The sequence below is a fragment of the Bombus fervidus genome, chromosome 8 (genome assembly GCF_041682495.2).
Source record: "Bombus fervidus isolate BK054 chromosome 8, iyBomFerv1, whole genome shotgun sequence".
Classification (NCBI taxonomy): Eukaryota; Metazoa; Arthropoda; class Insecta; order Hymenoptera; family Apidae; genus Bombus; species Bombus fervidus.
The window spans coordinates 11,074,369-11,097,160 of record NC_091524.1 but is presented as its reverse complement, the minus strand read 5'-3'; the positions used below and the strand labels follow the sequence as shown (position 1 = coordinate 11,097,160).

Here is a 22,792-nt window from a genome sequence, read left to right as displayed (position 1 = left end):
ACTCATTTATTTTGTATAATACTAAATTATTCCTGTAAAATACATATGTACGTAATAAATCGAAGCATTCTTGGCTAGTTTAATATTCTGCCGATAGATGGCCAGCAAATTAAGTGACTTCTCGCAGGTTAAATGGCGAGGAAGGTATAATATAAAGGCTGCAATGACGATGAAAATTTAGGACCATTCTTCACAGGATCACTGCTAAAGAATGCCTTCTTTTGATATTTAGCCAACAGGCTGAATTGATACAACCACGATGACGAGTGGTAGCATCCTTTCCTGAGCGTGAGGAAGACTCGAGAAATCGACTTTGTTTCGAATTCTCGGTCATCGATGATCGTTCACTCCTTGTACTTAGTACGAGGAGGATGGGAAGGATGCTTTCTGAGTGGCTATATTTTTTTATATTTGAAATAAATTCAAAGATATGTTGTAATTCTACATATTTAGTTTTAAAGGGGGGTTGATGATCAATAATAATAATAACAACTGAGGCAGAGAAAATATTTGAATTAAAGTATTTCACACTTTGTCGGGATGTGATTAAATTGAATAATAATTGAAAATCCATAGATAGTGTGATATAAATATTTTAAAATAGTCTAAACATAAGTATTAAATTTTTTATATATGGTTTGTTTAATCAAAATATAAAAAAATTTGTTCCTTAGTCTTAAGAAAAGGTTGTTATATATATTCTATAAAGATACTACTGTTATTTACAGTCTTTCTGGGAAGTTATTTTATTGCATAATTCCTACATCTTTATTATATTCATTTATTTTTGTGCCACAGCCCAATAATAAATTCTTTCGATCGTATGGTAGGTCCCATCTATAACAGAATGGTTAATGCACGAGTTTCGCAGTCAAAGTTCCGTGCGTATTGGCGCCGATCCAACGCTTGTATCTGCCATCGATTGGGAAACCTGGGAAGATGAATTAGGTAATTAAACACATCCAAAGACATTTAACCTATCAACAACGAGTATCTACTTTAAATTTATACGTCCAGCTACATCGTCTGTCATTTACTGTATCGTAGTGGTTCTAAAACGTCAAACACGTCAATCCAAATAAACGTTAAATTCGTCGTGTATTTGACTTTATCGTCGGAAGAAGCAAGAAACAACTAATAATTGATTCATACCCTATTTCAATGAGCGTTGACTACTTCGCTATATTTCTTCTTCTATGCATCGGACTTCTTCGCACATACAGCTTTTTATTCGTTTTAGCTGACTGCGATAAATTAAAAAATTCCATGACATTGACTATTTTTGCGACATTTATCGCATTCAAAGTTTCATCAATTTTTATGAAAATTTACCTCCATCCAAACGAGGATGTTTCTGAATTAACAATAGCGTTCGTGTCCAGCGAATTCGTCCATAAGATTGGTTCCTGTCCGTAACAACCTGGTGGACTTGATCTGGCAGGTCGATCGACCGAATTACAATCCGCATCCAGCGTATCCGTTGCCGGACAAATATTCAGGAAAAGCTTGGCAAGACAAGGTCCAGTTGATTCGTATCGACATGGTGTTATATAAGGCCGACGCATTAGTTCTTACAGCTCTCGACGAAATAGCCTGGCTGTTTAATATTCGCGGATACGATTTGCCAAACACACCTGTCCTCAGGGCGTATGCGGTTGTTACTCATGGATCGATACATTTGTACACACCGCGACACAAGATTTTAAGATCAGTGGACGAACATTTGAAGATGGACCTTTGTTCCCATGCAAATTGCGTGAAGTAAGTGAGATAACATTAATATTTGCTCCATTTCTGTACAAAAGGAACTGGTAGTAGTACTAATATCATAACATAGATGCTAATCAAGCATTAAGTATAATTGCTGAAATTTTTGGAACAAGTCAATCTTTCCGAGCAATTATAAAATACGACTTATAGTTCCAATTCGATCACTATATATAAAACTACATAGCGATTGATATGACTTTAAACGATCAATCAAAAAATACACGTGTATGAATTGACAGATTTTATTGTAATTATTAGATTATTATTTACATTACATTTATTGTTGGACGTAAAAAATAACTCTGTAGTTTTATGGAAGAAATGTATCTTCGTTAATAATCGTTTCACATTTTGATATCACACGTTACAGATGGCATAATTATACTTCTATTTGGTACGACTTACGAACAATGTCCCAAGCTTGGAATTTAGTATGGTTGCCGATACGATGCGCTTACAGTCCAGGTGCCTCCATGGAAATATTTAACTCTGTACGTAATAAATTTAGCTACTTATTTGTTCCGAGGATCTATCAAATTATGGTGAAAATTTTAAACGATGAAATATCCCAATTGATTCCTACGACCATGCAAAAAACTGTAATAAAATTCATTCTTCTTTCATCAATCTCTGCGCATTGAAAACGAACCCCCGTAATTTAACCGTTCTACGCACAGCTATAAATATGAAAACACCTTGTTGCCTATTTTAATGTGAAAAACATTTCAATACGTTGTATGAAATATTAAACAAACGACGGTTGAGAAAGTAGAGTAGGAATTCGAATACGGTTACCTCCTCGTTCGCGCCGTTTTACCGAACACGCTGGGATTCAACTATAGAGGCATTAGAGCGGATAATCCTAGGCAAAAGTACACCTTCTCCGACATGTTCTCCTATCCTCGTAGAGCTTGTTGAGCTTAGCTTGATCCCCACATGACGAGCTGACACACCTCCATAGACGTAGACTAAACATGAACGTTCGTCGGCCGTCCAATACACGATGTTCTTTCTCATTATCGCACATCGTCAAGGTACAGACTGTATCATTGGTAAATAGATAGAATAAAATAATCTGTAGCATGTTCTCTACGATGCTCATGGTGGTGAAACGGTTTCACCTTCTTCTCAATATGATAGCCGGTGCTTCGGGACGCCTGGACGCCCGCGGCATCAGAAATCAGGGAGCAGTTTCCTTTCTGTTTCAAGTTCTGTATGAATGATCGTGCAATAGCGTTTAATAGGTTAGATCACTTTTCGCGGTCTAATCGAACATCTGATTTTTATGCGTTTATAGGAAATTTCAAAGTTATACGAATAATAGTTACATAGAATACACGTAATATAGAAAGATATATCAAATATCCACAGTACAGCGCCATTCTACTAATGTACTTGATAAGTGAAAGAATTTTTTTTACCGATGTAGCACTTTTTTAATTATATTTTGTAGATCCCGCCGGAGAAACGATTGCCAAAACCGTCACCGGTGTTAAGTTTACGAGCGCAAAAGAACGAGGTCGAGGCGGAGGGGATGAGGAGGTCCCACCTAAGAGACGCAGTGGCGATGTGCGATTTCCTAGCATACATGGAGGAACAATATACACTGAATTCGAATGGGTGGGACGAGATGCAAGTAGCTAGACTGGCGAACGAGTTTCGTTACGAACAGGACAAGAATAAAGGTATCTCGTTCCCTACGATCGCTGGATACGGACCTCATGCTGCTATTCCCCATTACGAACCTAACAATCTAACGAATATCAAAATTGGACAAGCGTCCACCCTGGTTGTGGACTCAGGAGGACAATATTTAGGTAACGGAATTTTGATTCTGTTATTAAATCTCATCCTTGTATTATCCTAGACTTTCAAGAAATCTGAAAAAATTTTAAGCAAATATTACAAATTTTCTTCGAGGAAACATGTAAATATCCAAAGAAAATAAAGGAAGAAATTTTCCTTCGGTTAATTAAGAACTGGCAAAAATCATGGAACCTTTCTACCCTTTTTTAACATTTATCTTGTTTCATAAACAGATGGCACTACAGATGTCACAAGAACGCTGCATTTTGGTACGCCAACGGAAGAACAGAAGAAAGCATACACAAGAGTGTTAATCGGAGCAATACAACTGTCTTCTTTGATCTTTCCAAGCAGTTTGAAATCCAACCAGCTAGACATCGTTGCAAGAGCACCATTATGGAACGTTGGTTACGACTACTTGCACGGGACTGGCCATGGGATCGGTCACTTTTTGTCTGTCCACGAATGTTTGTCTCATTACTTTGAAAAAATGAAAGACTTGCTTACGTAGACGATTGATCGAACGATCTACGTTTCTTTGATCTAAATTCAACGCTAATCACGATCTTTACTCGATCTTTGCGATTATGTGGAAAATGTTGTTAGTTTCGATTAAACTGCGGATATTTATACGTTTATGGTGAAAATTTTAGAGGTGCAAAAATGCACAGTATATACATATGCATAATATGCAAAAATATATGAAATATCCAAAATATAGTAATCGTTGCAATATTTAAGCGATATTATACGACATTGATAAAACAATTCTATACCTAGATTCGATTTCTTTATTATATTCATAAAAATATGAATTTGCATAAATATCCGCAGTCTATTTATGATAAAGCATCATTGATCAAGATTTAATTGAATTTAGAACTTTGAATAACTGGAAAGTCTTTTGTAGCACGTTTCGAATTGTTATTCATTAATGATTAATATTAATCGTAATGTTAATATATTTCCAGCACCTATTGGTGTATCATACGGACAGCCCGTATCATCGGATAAAGTTTGTGGACCTGTTGAATTAAGACCAGGATTCTTTTTATCAAACGAACCTGGTTACTACAAAGAAGGCGACTTCGGCGTTCGCTTGGAAAACATCCTTGAAACGATGGAAGCAGGCAAATCAGTAGGTACTTTAATTCAAATTATTTAAAAATTAGAGAAATTCTCGGTAAAAATGTATCTCTTTTTAGAAAACAGAAATTTTTTTGAAATTCAGGGACGTCACGTTAGTTCCATATGAACCAAAGTTGATTGACTACGATATGTTAAATCCATCACACGTAAGTACTAATTAACAATTAATTAATGAGTTTTCTTTATCTATATAGATATAAGGTTTTCAAAAAATATTTCAATAACTCTACAGATACGATGGTTAAATAATTACAATCGCCGAATTAGGGATGAAGTAGGTCCAGAATTAAAGAAAAGACTAAAAATGGATGCTTTCAATTGGATGTTGAAGAAAACTGCAACCATTCCAGAAGTAAGACCAGTCGACGAAGGATTGCTTTTTGGCCGTTCTCATTCGACACCTTCTACATTCAAACAATTCAATGTATTAGTTTACTTTACTTTCCTGTATCACATTCTATTCAGTAAGTATATAAAGAAAACAATATTTAGAATAAAAAGAAGATTTGCCTTCTTGAAATTTGTATTTGTATGTTTTAGATTTTTCAAATGTATGGAGTTAATTAAGATATGTTCAAAAGGAGAATGAGCAAATATAGTATGATTTAAAATTAATTTATGCCATGAGCAAGCAGTTTCGAAAACTGTGCTTAAATTGGCGTTATTTTAATATACGTATACTAAAGTTACTATTTTTATACGTTACTGCCAATTCTAAATATACAGATGTTGCAATTATAATATGATAGTATTATTATAATATGATGGTATTGCTAAAAAATAAAAACCATTAGGAATATTAGAAAAAATTTTTGCACATAGAAAATCTACTATATAAATAAATATATAAAAATATTTATAGACTTATATTTTGTAAATATATGTAATTTATTGTATGTATAAAGAACAGGGATGTTATCATAAATTGAATTTTACTTACTAATAAGCAAGCAATTTTTTAGAAATAAGCTCCAGTTACTTTAGAGAATAAAGAAAGCAAAGAAAAAACAAGTTTAATATTGTATATTCATTTCTCCATTAGTGTTTCTTACGCTTCTGTTCCTATAATAAATTCCTAAAATTTCTAATAATTGAAATACTCAGTATTAAAGTAGGATTAAAATAAGGTAACTAATATAATTTTTAATACATTGTTATTTATTTTTATTCTACATGATATTAGATTCTTTTAACTTTTTGGTTTGAGTCCCAAGCAATGCGATCGTACTGTTTAGATTTTGTATCGAAAAGTCCCAGTACATTTGAACGCTACGGACGACTGACGGTATTTTGTATTTCATTGTTATCTTCTCAATAATTTTTATTGAACAAAACTTGAAATATTTACAAAGTAATAGTATGCATATATAATAATATAGATGTATTTCATAAAAATAATAAATATGATGAGCGCTATTACGCCACTTGTTTCTCTTCGCAATCGATTAGGAAAAGCGCTATCGCGCTATTAGGGATTTTTCGACCCTGTTTTTTCAAAGACCCCTGGGACTCAAACGGTTAATTATAATACAAAAATCTTACTTTTTCTTACCCTCCTCTATCTTCAGCTGTTTCTCATCTGTCATCACATGAAAGATTTTATAATTTGTTAAAATATTTTCTGAAACAGTTATTTATATTATATTTTAAGTATTTAAATAGGATTTAGGGAGTACAAATTTACTTTAGTAATACTGTATTATCATTTTCTATCTAAAAACGTATTCTTACCTACTGTTTGTTTATCTATTTGATACTTTTGGGATATTCTTTCTATAGAGTATTCTGCCTCATTTTCTTGATGTTTAGTCAAAAACGTTACTACTTCTTTTATGGTACATTTACCCTTCTGATGAACAAGCGGTTCATAAAATTCATCTAAAGAATATTGACTTCTATCCTGTGGTAATGGCTTAGATGAGACTTGTTTTATCTCAATCTAGTAATAAAAAAATACCAATTTATTTCATAACGGTTACAAATAAATAAATACATCCACAAAAGATTTCTAAATGAAATATACCTCTGGATCTTTAGACTGAACAAAGACATTCTTTAAACGATCATTTAATTCATGATCCTTTTTGTGCTGAATATCTTTCAAATTAGGTTTCACTAAAATAGAAATAACTTTTAAAAATGTAAAATGCTATTATTACATGATATAGAAAATGACTAATTCTTAAAACCAGTACTCTTGTTTAGAAAACAAACCAAAATTTTATAACATACAACTTTATCTCACATTTTGCTATGCAAAAACTATAATTAAATAATCTATATCACTTAAGTTTAGGCTACGTGTAAAGAGATAAGAATAATTGTTTTATTTCTTTTACTTCTGTTATTTCTATTCTATTATTTCTATTCTATCTATATCTATATCTATTTCCAAAAATTCTTTTATTTTCAATTCTAACAAAAATATTAATCTAAAAAATATAAAACTTGAAATAGAATTTGAGAGAGAAATTTACATTTATCTACAACTTCCCTTTGTCTCTGTGATGATGGATATTCAGGAGCAGGAATTGGCTTCTTCTTGTCAAGAATACGTGCTGTACGATTTTCAATGTTAAATGAACGAATTGGTCGCGTAATATAAGAGTACACCGCTCCCATTTCTATAACATTAAAGAATATTTAATATATATCGCTAGAAGCATAACTTAAATTGTATTTTATATACATATATATTAAAAAAAGAAAGGAACAATTTTAAAGAAGTTATTGTGTTTTCATACCAACTTTTTGGTTAATATTCTTGTTTATACCAGATTCAATACTTTGATCTTTATGCAATAATATTATTTTATTTAATGAAAGTAAATCTAAATATTAAATTACAAAACAGACATTTTTATTTCAAGTTATAAAGTTTTAACTTCTAATAATAAGTTACTATTGCGCTATTCAGAACATTTATTACTTTGTGACCACATGGTTATAGTTAAGACAAAAGTAATTTTTTGTTACTAACTTTGTTCTATACTGTTTGGACGTTATTTGGTAACAAAGTTCCAACACATTTCTCAAATAAATGAAATTATATATTTTGATATTATATATATTTTACAATAAAAAATATTTCTACAAAAGTACATAAAACATTGAATACTATTGGTGAAAACTAGAAATCAGAAACGTTGTTGATAGGTTATTAACAATGTAATACGTATAATTTAATTTTCTATTAAGCCATTCATTACTTAACATTCTATTATTCGAATATTAACTATGAAACAAAAAAGACAAAAATCAAGATAGTTATATAAATGTTTAATATAGATATTTAATTTACGCAGGTTAGAAAAATTAGGAAAATAAAATTTTATGTGTTTACGAACACACCTATCCGCCATTAACGGGGGAGTTTCGGAACGTTCAGTAAAATTAGTTGCATGCAGGTTCTCGTGAAGACGCGCTGAAAAGAAACATACCGTATGTGTCAATGATTTTCTACTATACCAGTTAAATGTGATAATTTATGTAAAATATAAAATTAATAGTTCAAGATTTATCGATAACGAGTCACTGTAATACGATTTGCACAGAAATAGATTAGAACGTAACTACGTGTTCAACAGCTTACGCGTAACCGCCAAAATTACGGACAGAAACGCCATCTTGTGCAAAGATGTTGACATTTTACTAAATTAAGAAAAATTACATGATCGCTATTTTGTTCGAGTCCTACGGCTCGATTTTCAGTATTTAGAAATATAAAAAATGTTAACTTCATGTATTAATTGATCCATCGACCGGTTTTGTTAATTATAAGGTGATAATGATGTTGCTAGCGGAAAATCGCGTTAAAGAATTAGCCTCTTGTGTATATCTTTGTGTTTACAAACACAGAACAGACTGAACTCCTTTAGCCAATTTTACTGATATAACACAATTTTGTTTGCAGAAAAGGACATAACATAAGTTAAAAATGTTTTACGCTCATTTCGTGTTGGCCAAAAAAGGGCCGTTAGCACGTATTTGGTTAGCCGCTCACTGGGATAAAAAATTGACGAAAGCCCATGTATTCGAGACGAATATTGAAAAATCTGTAGATGGTATATTACAGCCAAAGGTATTTATAAAATACGCTTTTTTTAATTTTTATGTATATGAACTTATAAATTTGTAATATTCTTGTTGTGATTCTAGATTTATAATAATGTGAATTTTATGTTTTTTTTAGACATTACGTAAGATCTTTTATAGTAGAGTGTTACTTAAATATATATTATCTAAATCTCATAGATTTTTGTTCATTTTATTTTATTTCCTAGAATACAATATTTCTTTATGAAAAGAATTCTTAATATTTCTATAAAATATATGGTTTTTATTTTTTGTGTCACTATTTTATTATAGGTAAAAATGGCTTTAAGAACATCTGGTCATTTATTGTTGGGTGTGGTACGTATATATTCAAGGAAAGCTAAATATCTCTTAGCTGATTGTAACGAAGCCTTTGTCAAAATAAAAATGGCCTTTAGGCCTGGTATGGTAGATTTACCAGAAGAGCATAGAGAAGCTGCTGTAACAGCTATAACATTACCTGAAGTGTTTCATGATTTTGATACAGCAATGCCAGAATTAAAGTAAATATATAAGAATTAAGTAGAAACTTTAATGAAGATAATTACATAAAAATAAAAGCTTATTTTATAAATATTGTTATTTAATACTAATGCTATATTTCAGAGATGTTGACATTGAAGCACAATTTAGTTTAAACCAGTCACGAGCGGAAGAAATCACTATGAGGGAAGATTATGGCAGTTTAGCTTTAGTTACGCATGATCAAGGATTTGGTGACATGAGTTTTGATGCTGAACCTCCAGAATTGTTAAGACATGCTGGTGCTGTAGAACCATCATTAGATCAGGTATGTTTTGTCACTTTAACTGTTGATATTTTTTTATGAAGAAGAAAATCTATATTCATTTTTCAGACTCATATGTTGTTCACTGATGGACCAGGGATCGAAGCTGCTTTAGAACAAAAGGAAAAAGAACCAGTACCAGGTCCATCGGTAACAGCACAAGCTATGGATATAGATATGCCAATTAGAGATGATGGTTTTGGTGGTCATCTTGGTCAAGATATTATATGTAAGCAATTTACATTAATACATGCAATTGAGGTGATAATTATATTTATGACAAGCTTTATTTTTTTATTTAGCTGGTGGGTTGTTTGAGGGTGGTTTATTTGATGAAGCACCAATGGGTGAAGTACCTGTACCTGAGGTGAGTGCAGTAGCAGAAACACAAGAACCTGGTGTAGTTTCTGGAGATCCACCTTCTGTGCATGATGAATCAGAGGAAGAAATGGGAGATCGTTTTGGAGGTCCACCATCTCCCATGGATGGAATGAGGTAATTAATAAATTATATTTTACACATTCAAAATTTATATTAAATAAATGTATGTATGTATCATTAAATTTAACATTTTCTGTATAGTACTGACGAATCTAGACCCGTTTCTCCAGCCGCACCTGGTGAAGAAATTGAAGGAAGAATAAGTGTTGCCAGTCGCCGTTTCACTCCTGCTCCACCCAATGTCCCTGAAGAACGTCCAATGGAACCTATGGAAGAAGCTCCACCTCTACAGGATCAAACTACGTTATTACATGATGAAGAAGAGAGTTTTGCTCTCGCACCTGTTGATACATCTGCCTTAAAAGGTTTGTGATATTATATTTTATTTCAGTTGTGATATTAATTGTTATAATCTAATTTTAATAAAATTAATAGGATTTACTAAAGCAAAACGCAAGCGTAAACTCATTGTGGATGAGGTAAAAAATATCTCTGGTGAAGAAATGAAAGCACAATTATCAGATATTAGTGACATTATTACTACATTAGATTTGGCACCACCTACAAAAAGATTAATGCACTGGAAAGAAACTGGTGGAGTCGAAAAATTGTTTGCTTTACCAGGAAGACCAATACCAGCACGTGTATTATTTAAGGTAATATTTCATATTTAATAATCATCAAGTATGTATGTATCTGCCATCCAAAAAAAAATATAATTTTATTTTTTAACAATATAGAATTATCAACGACATTTAACTAGCAAGTCTTACGATCATGAGGACTTTGGACGTTTAGTAGGTGAAGAAGAAGGCATGCCTTTAGAACAAATGAGAGAACCTGCAGAACCTGATTCGTATGAACAAACTATTCTCAGTAAACGCATGGCTCGCAAACGAAAAGCACCAGCGGATGAAGAGGTACATCATATTGTTTATTTTTAAATCTTTCTTCTATTATAAAACCTCTTTTTTAAAACTGTTTGAATTTATTAATGTATTTTATTATTTTTAGATAAGGCCCCCACCTCCAGCGCCAGCACCTCCTCCAGTAGATGTTGCCCCTGAAGCAATGGATGTTCCTAGTATAGTCCCCCAACCAAGTCTTCCCTCTGCAGAATCACCAATACCTCAACCTGAGATGTCTTTACCAACTGAATCATCAGTATCTGAAATTAGTGGTATCGTACCTCCTATTGAAGAAGCGGATATGGTTCCTGTAGTTCCCGAAACATCTTTACTTCCTTCAGAAATTCCTGAAATTCCTCCTAATGAAGCTATTACTGCATCTGAAGAACCAGTTGTTCCACCTACACTAATAGAACCAGAAGTCGTTCCTACACCTGTTGAAATGCCACAAATGGAAAATATGGGCTATGATCAGGTTAATTTTATTCCTTAGATATATATAAATATATGATATTATATTACGCAGATATTAACGAATTTGAATATACATAGGCGCAATCTCAAGTACCCTATATAGGATATGATGAACATCATCAACCACCCCACACACCAGCTGTATCAGAAAGAGGACCAGCAACACCATGGAATCATGAAGATTATGAATTTCCACCATCTGTAGGTCCTGTACGTATAATGTTTATTTACTTATATTAAATTATAATACATTCGAAGCTACTAAATGTATAATATAATCTTTTACTTTTCTAGCAAGAAGAACAACAAATAGATGAAACTTATGAACAGTTTGAAGAACGAGTTCTTAATAAGAGAGCATCACACATGTATCATGTTATCAAAAGTAAACTAGACACCAAAGATAGATTGACACTATCAGACATGGCATATAAAAACAATCGCAAGCAGGTTTGTATTCTAGAATATGATTAACAGAACTTATAATTGTATAATTATAATATAATTGTAGAAATTAAATTCACGTTATTATTGATTCATTCTTTTAGGTTGCGCAAAAATTCTACACATTATTAGTTCTAAAAAAATTTCAAGTATTAGAGCTCAATCAAGACCATCCATACACTGAGATTGTAGTCAGTAAAGGACCAAAATTTGAGAATCCTGCATTATAAAATTGCTGTAGGTATTTCTTACCATACATTTATTGTTAAAAAATGACGGAGAGAGAGAGGATTGTAGCTATTTTTAATCGTACATAAAATAAGCGATTTATCTAAATTCTTTTGAAAGATAAATTGTAAAATAATATATAAAGCTATTATAACTCTTTGGGAATATCTGCATAAGACAAAAGAATTTTATAAATCATGTTTTAAAGTCCTGATTCAGGAATGTATACGTTTTGTATAAATCAAAGCAGAATTATTTTGGACCTTCTGTATTTTTATTGTGATAAAAAAAATTCAATCAAAGATACGCAAATATATTAACATTGATAAATATTTTACATTGGCAAAAAATCAATTGTCTTCATTAAATTTATTATCAATCCGAACAGGGTTTGTATATAATATTAATATGTAGTAAAAATATATTTTATATCTTAATATTTACAAACAACTTTGAGTCTATACTGCAGGATGGTCCAAAATTACTAATAATTGTGTAAGATAATTTATGAAATTATGATAAGCATTTTGTTAAAAATTTCATAAAATGAAATTATTTGTGATTTAAATCGATGTATTATTTTCAAATTTCTTAAACTTAAAAATATCAAATGTTACAATATTTTTTTTTATTAGCGTACTTACACATTAATGCTATTATAAACAATTATTAATGGAAGAATCAAGGGAATGTTTTACGGATAATGCTTTTATGTATTGCAGTCATACTTTAGGATCAGTAGTGTGATTAAGTTATTTTTCAGAGATCTATATAAATATTATTTACTATTATATTTTGTTTAGACTCGATATAATCTGTATAGTTATTTTTCCGTATAAATTACTGCAAATTTATGATCTATAGTTTATATTTACACTGTGAACGACATTCCAAAGAGCATTGATTTAATAGTCTCGCTTTTTTGTGTGTTTCAATCTTTTTATTGTACAATTACTCCATTACATTTTGAAGAAAACGTATTAATTATATAAAAAAGAAATAAAAATTGTTTGACTTCTACTATTTTTTCAAAGAAAATAGCGTTATTGTTAGTGCTTTAATTACTCCGACCATTAAAAAATGTTCAATAATTTATTGTTATATATGTATACCAGTTCCATGGAATACATGTGTTAAATCATATTTAAAAAAAAGTACTATATTTTATCAAATTAACATGTCTGAAATTTCTCGAAAACGATCATATAACATTGTAAATATACATGCACAGCAAACAACATAAACTATCATTACGCACGTAATGGCGTTTAAGGCGTATCATGAAAAAAATCGACTGCTATACCATATACTTAAAATGCCTGATTGTAAATAGTCTCATGATTCACTAATTAATATACATCTGTTTATAAAATAAAAAAAAGATTTCTGAAATATTTTCTTTAAAATTTGAACCCTAAAGTACATATCATATAATACTTAAAAATATTAATCCATTATTTTCCATTAATAAACTGTTACATGTGTCAAAATTTATTAAATTTGAAGATTAAAATTAATTTTAAGATCTTTTTACTTTAATACACGCCGTGTACGATATACACATGACGTGTTTATGCATTAAATATTTTTTTATAACAGGTGTATTTATTGTATTAAATATATCTAAAATTGTTATTTTAAGTTAACAAATTCCCTTTCCGATATGACCATACCTAATTTTCGAAAATTGCACTTTGAATAATGAATAGCATATTATATATACCTTCAAAATCCCGCCATTTTTTAAATATTAAACATATTTCACACTGATATGATAAATTTTACATGAACTATAAAATTTGTTATGTTTCCAATACTTTAGTATGTTCTCGTATTATTATTTAAAGCGTGAAATACATACACAATATTTTTATATGTGAAAGCTTTATTTTATTTATTACCAGCAAATTCATTCATGAGCGTTAATGTTAAATTGTAATCCTTATTACTTAAATTATGAAATAGTATTTGAAGTGAAGAATAATTTAATCTTTCTGGTATAACAAATCATGGGAAAAGGATGTGTAAACCCATTTTAATTCTACTCTTCCAATTCACCAGATTCCATTGCTTCGCGGTATGATTTGTCCTTCGTACGTTCTGGATCTAGTTTAATCATATCATCGATTCTAAGGATAGTTATCGCTGCTTCCGTGGCAAATTTCAAAGATTTTATCTTTGAAATTGCTGGTTCTAATACCCCGGCCTTTTTGTTATCTTTAATGGTACCTTCAAGCAAATCCAGACCAACCCTATAAAACAAAATTAATATTGCTTTATGTTATCATTAAAGTATGTAAAATAAATGTTATCATGTAATATTTATTTTAAAATATTACCATTTTAGATCAGCAAGATCTGCTTTTGTTTGACTGGAATTGTGATAAGCACGTAATTTTGCAACAAGATCTGTAGCATCTTGTGCCGCATTAACTGCTAATGTTTTCGGTATAATCAGTAATGATCTTGCAAATTCAGCAATAGCTAATTGTTCTCGAGAACTCTATAAAATATAAATGTTTCAGCCCAAGACTGATTTAATAATCCGTAATATTACAAGAAAGTAAACTTACGAGTGATGTAGCAAAATTTTCCAAATAAATCGAAAGTGCTGCTTCAACACAGCCTCCTCCCGCAACCACGCTTTTACTTTCTACAACTCGTTTTACTGCGCATAATGCATCATGCACAGATCGTTCCATTTCATCACAGTAGTAGTCATTTGGTCCTCGTAATATCAAAGAACTTGCTGTTCTTGCTTTTGGCCTATTATAAATAATATAAAAATAATTTAGCTTTAAAGTCATTCTTTTTTTTAATCCCCTGCCATACTTTTATGAATATGAGTCGTGATGAGAATTTTGAGCTAAACCTAAATATCACGAGTCTCACTCGTGGTCTTAATCTCGAGCCAAGTATGAATGTCTCGAATGATGTCTTTTTTCTAAACACCGGCGCGGCTATCTCGCACTCAGTCGCACGATATCATGTTTCAAGTTCCGACACTGTCTCCGCCGCTTCGGCTCCTTTCCCAACCATTCGGGCGCAACGTTCGAGCCCGGATTTTTTCCAAGTTAAATGGTATGGCAAGGGGTTAAATAACGAACTTAAAAACAAACCCTTTAATAAGAATAAGCTCATCGTCGCAAACCATTTCTTGTACTACTTCGGCAGCTTCTCCAAGGAAATTAGAGTCAAAACTTTCTTCTCCTTCCATATTAGTTAAAGAAGTAAGAAACTGAGCGCCTGTAGCTTTTGCAATCCTTTTCAAATCTGCTTTTTTGCATCTACGAACTGCCATTGCTTTAGCTTCTATAAAATACTGAACAAATAGAAAAAATTATATGAATTTGCCATCTTTCAAATAAAAACATACGATAATCTGTATATAATTTAAATATACTTTTAAACAAAGATCATCAATTCCTCCAGATACAAGAATGACATTTGTACCCGCTGCAAGAATCTTTTGAATACGTTCTTTTGTAATATCTGCTTCACGTTGCCGCACTGCTTCTAACTTTTCAGGATCTGTGATCAGTACCTCAACTCCTAATTTCATTTTTGTCTTCTGCAAAGAGAAATCTAAACATGCAATTTTTGCATTAACTATTCTTTTAGTCATTGCTTGAGAAGCTACAGTGCAATTCAGTGCATAACCCTGCACTATTACAGATTCCCTAACACTTTTCCCATGAGCCTTTAAAACATTGACTGCTTTCACAGGGTATATAAATCCTCCTTTTCCATCACTAACTTTTACTGCATTTGAAGCATCAACAACCATGTTTCCAAAGAAATCAGCATCACTATTAATTTATTAAGGAAATAATCATGGTGTTACAACAATTAGTTGCTGCAAATATAATAATATAATAATTATGAAATTTAATTTATATAATGAAATAAAAAGGATACGCTCCAATGATTTTACTGGACATAGAAGTTTTTGCTACATTAACTAAACAATCTCTTCCAAGCTCATCTACACTAACAGTTAAATGTTCTTGAATATATTTGCAGGCTTCCCTAAAATATAAATGATTGGAACACACATATAAATTATCTTTACTGTCTTAATTAATAAGTTAATAATAATTGTATAAATCTTTTTCAATAATGTGAGACTTACTTGCAAGCAAGCCTATAGCCACTAATTACAGATGTTGGATGAATCTTTTGTTTTACAAGCTCATCAGCATTTTTTAATAGTTCAGCTGCAACTATTACCTGTTTAAAAGGAAAGGTAAATTACTTGTTATGTGAAAATAATTTATTTACATTTATCTAAAGATGAGGAACTAAAGGAAATGCTAAAGAGATTTGAAAAATTTTTAAAGGAAACCGAATTGGAACTGAACACGGAAAAGATCAAAATGGTAGTTTTCGAAAAAAGAAAGAACAAGAGGAGACAAAGAAAATAGAAATGGGGAGAGCGAGAATTAGAAGAAGTGGAAGAGATAAGATATCTAGAGTACATACTATAGAAAAACGGCAGTGATGAGAAACACATACAAGACAGGAAAAAGAGAGCAACAATAGCAATGAAGAAAACATGAAGCGTGGGAGAAAGAATTTTCAAACAGGACTACAAGAGGAGAATGAAGATGTTTGGAACACTGGTAGAGAACGTAGCACTGTTTGGAGCAGAAATATGGGGCTGGAACATAGAAGAAAGGCTGGATAAAATACAAAGAAGATGTGTAAAATGGATCCTAGGTTTAAATATGACAACACTGAACTACATATTGACAGAGGAATGCAAACTAATAGAAATAAAAGAAAAAGCACTAAGAAGAGGAGCAAGGTACAAAAGGAAAGCCATAGAGTCAAAAAAGGAACTAGTAAAGGGGTGTATAAAGGAAAGAGAAAGAAACTGGGGAAATGGCCAAGAAGGGAAAAAAGCAAGAGAAAGAAGGAACTAGAAAAAGTGAAAAATGGAGGGACACAAAGGGAAGCAAGAGAAGAACAAGGACGACAGTAGACCAAATTATAGAAGAAAGGAGAAAGAGAGAAGCAGAAGAGAGGGGGAAAAGGATAAGGGAGTCAAAATATAATAAATAGTATAGTAAAATTGCCAAAGAAGAGTTACCAGAATACTTAGAAGGGAAGATGAAGTGGAAGGACAGAAAAATACTAGCAAGATTCAGATGTGGAAACGAGACCAAAGCAATGGAATACTAGAAAGAAAAGGGAATAAAAAGATGCAGACTATGTAAAAGGAAAGAAGAAGACCTGAGACACGTAATAGAAGAATGCAAAATAATGAGAGGGACAAAGGAAACAGAGAAAATATTAAACGAGACCGGAAAAGGAATAAGGGATTTGAAAGCAATAATGGAGAAGAGAAGGGCAATACAAGACAGGGAGGAACGACAGTAAGGAAGTACAGCAAGGAGGCAAAAACCCAAAAGTTGCAATAGCCTTAGAAATAGATTACACAGCAGAGCACAATATAATAGAGTAGATAAGAGGGGAAATAGATATGTAAGAAAAGAGTTTAGAGTTTAATTAGATAGATATAAAAGAGGAGGCAATGAGGTGATAACGCCATAAGAAGGAGAAAATGTAAAAAGCATGATTAAGCAAAAAGATGTAAAACCAAAAACTCGTCTAAAGCCGAAAGGCATGGACTAAGTAATAATAAATAAATAAATACATTTATTTAAATACAAAAAGTTAAATAAATAAGCTTACTACTGATGTGGTTCCATCGCCAACTTCTTCATCTTGTAGTTGAGCTAATTCTACCAAAACTCTTGCAGCTGGGTGTTCAACTTCTAACAAACGTAAAATAGTTGCTCCATCATTAGTAACTGTAACATCCTATAATAATTCAAGTATGTAAAGTACAAATTCAAAAAATAATATAATCTTTATACAAGCATACAAGAATGTATTTTGTAAAAATATTTACATACTCCAATGTCATCTACAAGCATTTTATCCAAACCAACAGGACCCAAAGAACTCTTCACTATATTAGCGATTGCACATGCTGCCATGACTATAAAATAAAAAACAAAAAGGAATAAAATAATTATACTTAATATACCAATTTTATGTATATTCAACAAAATGTGCACTTTTTATTTTTGAAATTTTTTATTTACAACATTATTTTATCATTACATACACATATAATATATATTATTATTACAAGTATAAATATATATAAATATAACTAACATATTCATATGTTTTAAAATTAAAAAAAAGATCTTTCTAAGGATAATTGACAGAAATATCCACATTTGAACAAATATCGAATAAATTGAAATATAACTAAATTCTGAAATAAAATGCGTTAACGACATACCATTTTGAGTTCTTACAGGAGCTCCAGACTGTCGAATACCGCCAACAACTAGAGGACTAGCTACTGTCGACATTTTACAATATTTTTATCACTTTTCTTTGATATTACAGGTAAACGACAATCTCGAAATTTCAATTGCCGACTAAACTATTACCACAATGCGATCCGCGTGTGACCGTTGCTGATGATTGATGATGATGATCAGCGACGCCTATCCCAGTTACTTCCTTTTACGGACAAACTTAACGTTATATTCTATTGGTTAAATTCTTCTAAAACAATATTTCATTGGTTCAAATTGGACAAAAAATGTTTTCCATTGTTTTCCAGAAGCACTTACCAACATATTCTTAATATACATATGTATGTTATAATTATATAGTTATATATTTACTTGATATAGTTTGTAAATACTTGCAAAGTATTTACTTATCTTACACTTAACTAATATGAAATCTTCCATCAAATGTTGACATTATATATTGAAATTATAAATTGAAATGTATATGTGTATTTGAGCTATTAAAATATTAATTATAAGTTACAATTTATAACTAATGATAAGAGATATATATATATAATAAAAATGTCATTGTTAAACATTGTTTTTATTGATCGTGGTGCGAAATTTCGAATTTTGTTTCTACAGGAATAACTTGCAAAAGTTGGTAATAATTTTCAATTAATACAAGTTAGTGAAGTCAGAGGAAGTAAAATTTAGTATACATAAAAGATTTGTGAAATATTTAAAGTAAAAATAATTCATCTTTTATTTTGAGTAATATTTATATATTTTATTTTAAATGTTAACAATATTATGTAATACTCATTGATAATCTCGTTAAAGTCAAAAAGTTTATACTTAAATAACCTATTTAAATAAAGAAACTACTAGTGTGTTATTTAATGTTAAATAATTACTTTCAGATATGACACTCTTAACACAATTGTATGCTTACACTTTAAAAAACTCCAAATCTCTCATAAATGCTGCTTCTACCAATATAGGTTTGTAGAAAATAAACATATATTTTCAATCTTTAATATTATATTTCTTCATAAATTTATTTATGTAAAGTGGATGCTATTTCTATGTGGTACTGTTTTTAATTTTTATATTAATAGTATGTGTAAGGCATGCATCAAAAAAATTTAGTGGTAGTACACGTATCAGTGCTGATCATTCAAGGCCTAAACATAGAGGATGGCGAGTACAAGATGGACATTATGTAGAAAAATCTACAATATTAGCTACACAACGTACACCTCGATTTCATCCAGGACTATATGTAAATATAAAATTGTACTCATTGTACTCATATGCCAAATATATGTTATTTGCTAAATAAAGATGTATTAATTATTTGTTTTACAGGTTGGTTTTGGTAGAGATGGTACATTATATGCTTTAGAAAAGGGAAAAGTATTTGTCACCTGTGAGAAGATTAACCCAAATCTGGACCGTGTTTGGGCTAAAACACACTATGCTAATAGATTGAACACTGTGATATATAAAAAACATTTTAATGTTATTCCTGATCCACAAGATAATAGATTTGTATTAATTGATGCTCTTTAAATACAATTTTTTTATTGTACTTATATTCTGATGATAAATCAAAAATATAAGTAAAAAAACCCAAGATTGTTTTCTAATATTTCATAAGTTTAATCATATAATATTATTCAAGTATTGTTAAACATTTTCAAATGTAGCACTTTCTGCCCATTGGAATGATTGGTATTTTATGATTTGGTTTTCAGAAAAGAAAGCGTATACTTGTGTTTTTCGAACATGGCAAGCAATCCGGCACTGTGCTGAAAGTTCAGTTATTGGAATTTCCTCTTTTTTATCTTTACATAAAATTATGAATTGGGAGTGAAACATAATGGGATCTCCTATAACAAAAATATAAATAATTTAAATATTTATCTATCTCTATTAACAATATATAAACAATATATCTTAGATTACCAGGATAAGCTAAAAAATCTCCTCCAAATTTTTCTCCATTTGTTACATAATATCCTCTTTCCCATAAATCTTTATATGTCTTATATCGAAGTTGTTGTTTCTCATTTGAAGGATACTTCCATTCTATTATTTCTATATCATTTTCATCTGTCCATGGATACGCTGAAAACATATTTCCATAAAATACCTAAGAAATAGAAATAAATATTTTAAATATAATTGTAGTATCGTTTAATTTCACGCTTTCTCTTCTAGTCAATATCATTTTTCTCCTTACCTGTATGGGTTTGAATTAAAGCTTCAGTTTTGTCTAATTTGGGTAATTTTGCCATTTCTTCCTTTAATAAATCTTGTCTATTTATTTCAATATTATTAAATGCTGCTTGTACTTTTGGATCTAATGATTTTATTACTTTTTTCTTCCTTGTATCTATCCCAAGCATTTTTCTCTTTTTCCCTTCTATAATTTTGTCCATCATACCAATTATCTATAAGAATACATATCATTTTTACCAAACTATAACTTTTTAGTAGGATATTAACATATTTGTAAAAAGTAATCCCTTAGTAACCTGTTTTTGTCTTTCTTTCTTTAAACATTTTTCTTGTTCTATATATAATGTATTTCTATATTCTTCAAAAGCTTGTTTTAGAGAATTGGACGGTGGTTTTTGAAGACATGAATATTGCACAAGACGTGCAATATTCTTTTCAAGCAAAAGAGATACTTCTTCTGGTTGTAAGAGTAATGGAAGACCCAAAAATATATCTTGCCTAGGTTTCTTTGGAAGACAACCTATAAGTTCTCCAATTATTCGATAATCCTTTCTAAGCTTCAACCAGTCTAGATACAAAATAAAAGTTAAAATTAATATATTGTGTTAAAAAATAAAATTATCATTTATATTTACATCATTAATTTTAAAACTAATAGCAGGATTGTGTTACCTTCTGCACTCCATATAAAGACATTGTTTCTTGATAAAATTAGGTCTATCATTTTTCTAAAATAATCAACTTTGCAAATCTTTACAATTGTATTAAATATATTTATTTTATATGTAATGTTAAACATTACAATTTATCACATGTTTTTCCATGTTGTTTTCAGTAACCAATCAAATTAGATGTTAAATGCTGATCCACATATAACAATTTTTTAGTAACTTTCCAAATCAATAAACAGAAAAATTTCGTTTAATTGCCTCACAATCTTGTAAAGTACTATACAACATTTATAAAAAGGATTATACATTATATCTAAATACGATATTTATCACGATATTATTTTCAAAATTCAAATCTAAATTATTGTAATTATTCTTGTGACTTGTTCGACAATAATAACGTTTATGTATCCATTACTTTTTTTGCAATTGCTAAATTTCATCGCTTACTTCGTTAATATCGAAAATATTACTGTACTATGCATCGAATCTATCACATCATATTACAATGTTAAAACATGGCAAAAATATTTGAATTCAACAGATGTCGCTATTCATCATTTCTGAATAATTATTTCGGGTAGAAGGGGAAGGAAGAGGATTGTCGAACATCTGTCACTAAGCGAAGGCTACGTCCGTTTTAGTCCCAAAAACCGCAATACCGTCATGGTACCCGGTTTTATAATTTTTTGAAGAACATCCAATATATTTGCAATCGGAACCGCGTTAATACAGTGGTTTTATTTCTATTCTAACGTTTGTTCATATTTGGTGAGTGATTAAATGATATACCGATTATTCTTGTTTACCAATTGCGTAATGAACAAATAAACCGAAATTGAAGGGCAAGCCCTTCAATTGAAGAGCTGCTTACCTTTGTGACTAACCTTCAAGTTCGAAACGTGCATACATACTTCTTATTTCTCTGAATTAGACTTACAGTGGTTATAAAAAGTATTTGTATATATCATTATTTTTCAATGATACTTTTATTTATCAGGTTCTACGTTTCATCTTCATAGTATTAAATTAAATATTATTAAATTTTTACAATTATATGAAAGTACTATTAAATGATAAGAAGTTTAACACGTTGACTGTCACGCGCATTTTACACATTTTGTCTTGTATGTCGCATAAATTGGAATATAGTTCTATACCATAACATTGAATTTTTGCAAAATGTGATCTAAATTGTTTACACTGTTGACAATTTTTGTAAGAATCTATCATTTTAATCATTTTAAAAAATTTAGTAAAACGTGAGTCACTAATGACCACTGTGGCAATCAACATGTTAATATACTTGGACCTAATTGATTAGTAAATGCTGTAAGAAGAAGAATAATGTGCAGATACTTTTTGTAGCCACTGAACGTGTTTTAATAATACTAATTTGTAATATATTTATGTTGAATAATATTTCTTTTTGTTTCAATATGTTTTATA

At 30.5% G+C, this 22,792-nt stretch overlaps 6 protein-coding genes and 1 non-coding gene across 16 annotated transcripts in view; 4 read left to right on the top strand and 3 right to left on the bottom strand.

Moving 5' to 3' along the window:
- LOC139989991 (xaa-Pro aminopeptidase 1) overlaps window positions 1-5,570 on the top strand; it is a 44,885-nt gene extending 39,315 nt beyond the window's left edge. For 2 of the 3 annotated variants that reach the window (XM_072008770.1, XM_072008771.1), the window contains 9 exons: window positions 831-948; window positions 1,383-1,761; window positions 2,141-2,261; window positions 3,224-3,587; window positions 3,810-4,043; window positions 4,548-4,714; window positions 4,782-4,871; window positions 4,958-5,189; window positions 5,266-5,570. In XM_072008770.1, the coding sequence (XP_071864871.1) occupies window positions 831-948; window positions 1,383-1,761; window positions 2,141-2,261; window positions 3,224-3,587; window positions 3,810-4,043; window positions 4,548-4,714; window positions 4,782-4,871; window positions 4,958-5,189; window positions 5,266-5,288 (1,728 nt within the window). In that variant the 3' untranslated portion in view covers window positions 5,289-5,570. Of the gene's footprint in view, window positions 1-830; window positions 949-1,382; window positions 1,762-2,140; window positions 2,262-3,223; window positions 3,588-3,809; window positions 4,044-4,547; window positions 4,715-4,781; window positions 4,872-4,957; window positions 5,190-5,265 lie in introns of those variants that run through there. The other variant, XM_072008772.1, reaches the window with a different exon arrangement.
- LOC139990398 (small nucleolar RNA U3) lies at window positions 180-396 on the top strand. Its single transcript, XR_011800559.1, has one exon. It is a non-coding gene; the product is annotated as a small nucleolar RNA U3 (small nucleolar RNA).
- A 292-nt stretch (window positions 5,571-5,862) lies between the features above and the next one.
- On the bottom strand, window positions 5,863-8,296 carry LOC139990002 (NADH dehydrogenase [ubiquinone] 1 alpha subcomplex assembly factor 4). Of its 4 annotated transcripts, none has more exons than XM_072008788.1 (5): window positions 8,166-8,296; window positions 7,203-7,349; window positions 6,749-6,840; window positions 6,457-6,664; window positions 5,863-6,346 (listed from the first exon to the last, which is right to left on the bottom strand). In XM_072008788.1, exons 2-5 carry the CDS (start codon window positions 7,345-7,347, stop codon window positions 6,264-6,266), a joined length of 528 nt encoding a protein of 175 aa, XP_071864889.1. In that variant the 5' UTR covers window positions 7,348-7,349; window positions 8,166-8,296; the 3' UTR covers window positions 5,863-6,263. The 4 variants fall into 4 exon arrangements, with proteins under 4 accessions (XP_071864889.1, XP_071864888.1, XP_071864887.1 ...); XM_072008787.1 differs by lacking the exon at window positions 8,166-8,296 and adding an exon at window positions 7,474-7,842; XM_072008786.1 differs by lacking the exon at window positions 8,166-8,296 and adding an exon at window positions 7,470-7,839.
- Vtd (RAD21 cohesin complex component verthandi) lies at window positions 8,053-13,977 on the top strand. Of its 3 annotated transcripts, none has more exons than XM_072008767.1 (13): window positions 8,053-8,166; window positions 8,639-8,806; window positions 9,094-9,323; window positions 9,427-9,610; window positions 9,677-9,836; window positions 9,910-10,102; window positions 10,190-10,413; window positions 10,484-10,704; window positions 10,789-10,968; window positions 11,063-11,431; window positions 11,509-11,640; window positions 11,725-11,880; window positions 11,979-13,977. In XM_072008767.1, exons 2-13 carry the CDS (start codon window positions 8,663-8,665, stop codon window positions 12,102-12,104), a joined length of 2,319 nt encoding a protein of 772 aa, XP_071864868.1. In that variant the 5' UTR covers window positions 8,053-8,166; window positions 8,639-8,662; the 3' UTR covers window positions 12,105-13,977. The 3 variants fall into 3 exon arrangements, with proteins under 3 accessions (XP_071864868.1, XP_071864869.1, XP_071864870.1); XM_072008768.1 differs by lacking the exon at window positions 8,053-8,166 and adding an exon at window positions 8,311-8,506; XM_072008769.1 differs by lacking the exon at window positions 8,053-8,166 and adding an exon at window positions 8,311-8,555.
- Cct1 (chaperonin containing TCP1 subunit 1) lies at window positions 13,252-18,631 on the bottom strand. The gene is made up of 10 exons (XM_072008773.1): window positions 18,422-18,631; window positions 18,024-18,109; window positions 17,800-17,928; window positions 16,235-16,332; window positions 16,021-16,131; window positions 15,506-15,911; window positions 15,222-15,424; window positions 14,676-14,868; window positions 14,442-14,605; window positions 13,252-14,354 (listed from the first exon to the last, which is right to left on the bottom strand). The coding sequence occupies exons 1-10, from the start codon at window positions 18,492-18,494 to the stop codon at window positions 14,144-14,146; spliced, it is 1,674 nt and encodes a 557-aa protein (XP_071864874.1). The 5' UTR covers window positions 18,495-18,631; the 3' UTR covers window positions 13,252-14,143.
- A 76-nt stretch (window positions 18,632-18,707) lies between these two features.
- Window positions 18,708-20,023, top strand: Mrpl27 (mitochondrial ribosomal protein L27). 3 transcript variants are annotated; one of them, XM_072008790.1, is made up of 4 exons: window positions 18,708-18,842; window positions 19,349-19,429; window positions 19,547-19,710; window positions 19,797-20,023. In XM_072008790.1, the coding sequence occupies exons 2-4, from the start codon at window positions 19,351-19,353 to the stop codon at window positions 19,998-20,000; spliced, it is 447 nt and encodes a 148-aa protein (XP_071864891.1). In that variant the 5' UTR covers window positions 18,708-18,842; window positions 19,349-19,350; the 3' UTR covers window positions 20,001-20,023. The 3 variants fall into 3 exon arrangements, with proteins under 3 accessions (XP_071864891.1, XP_071864893.1, XP_071864892.1); XM_072008792.1 differs by lacking the exon at window positions 18,708-18,842 and adding an exon at window positions 18,969-19,085; XM_072008791.1 differs by lacking the exon at window positions 18,708-18,842 and adding an exon at window positions 19,093-19,172.
- Window positions 20,024-20,066: 43 nt separating this feature from the next.
- On the bottom strand, window positions 20,067-21,817 carry Tsen34 (tRNA splicing endonuclease subunit 34). Its single transcript, XM_072008781.1, has 5 exons — window positions 21,345-21,817; window positions 20,969-21,240; window positions 20,674-20,884; window positions 20,397-20,558; window positions 20,067-20,320 (listed from the first exon to the last, which is right to left on the bottom strand). The coding sequence occupies exons 1-5, from the start codon at window positions 21,469-21,471 to the stop codon at window positions 20,118-20,120; spliced, it is 975 nt and encodes a 324-aa protein (XP_071864882.1). The 5' UTR covers window positions 21,472-21,817; the 3' UTR covers window positions 20,067-20,117.
- Window positions 21,818-22,792: the final 975 nt, after the last annotated feature.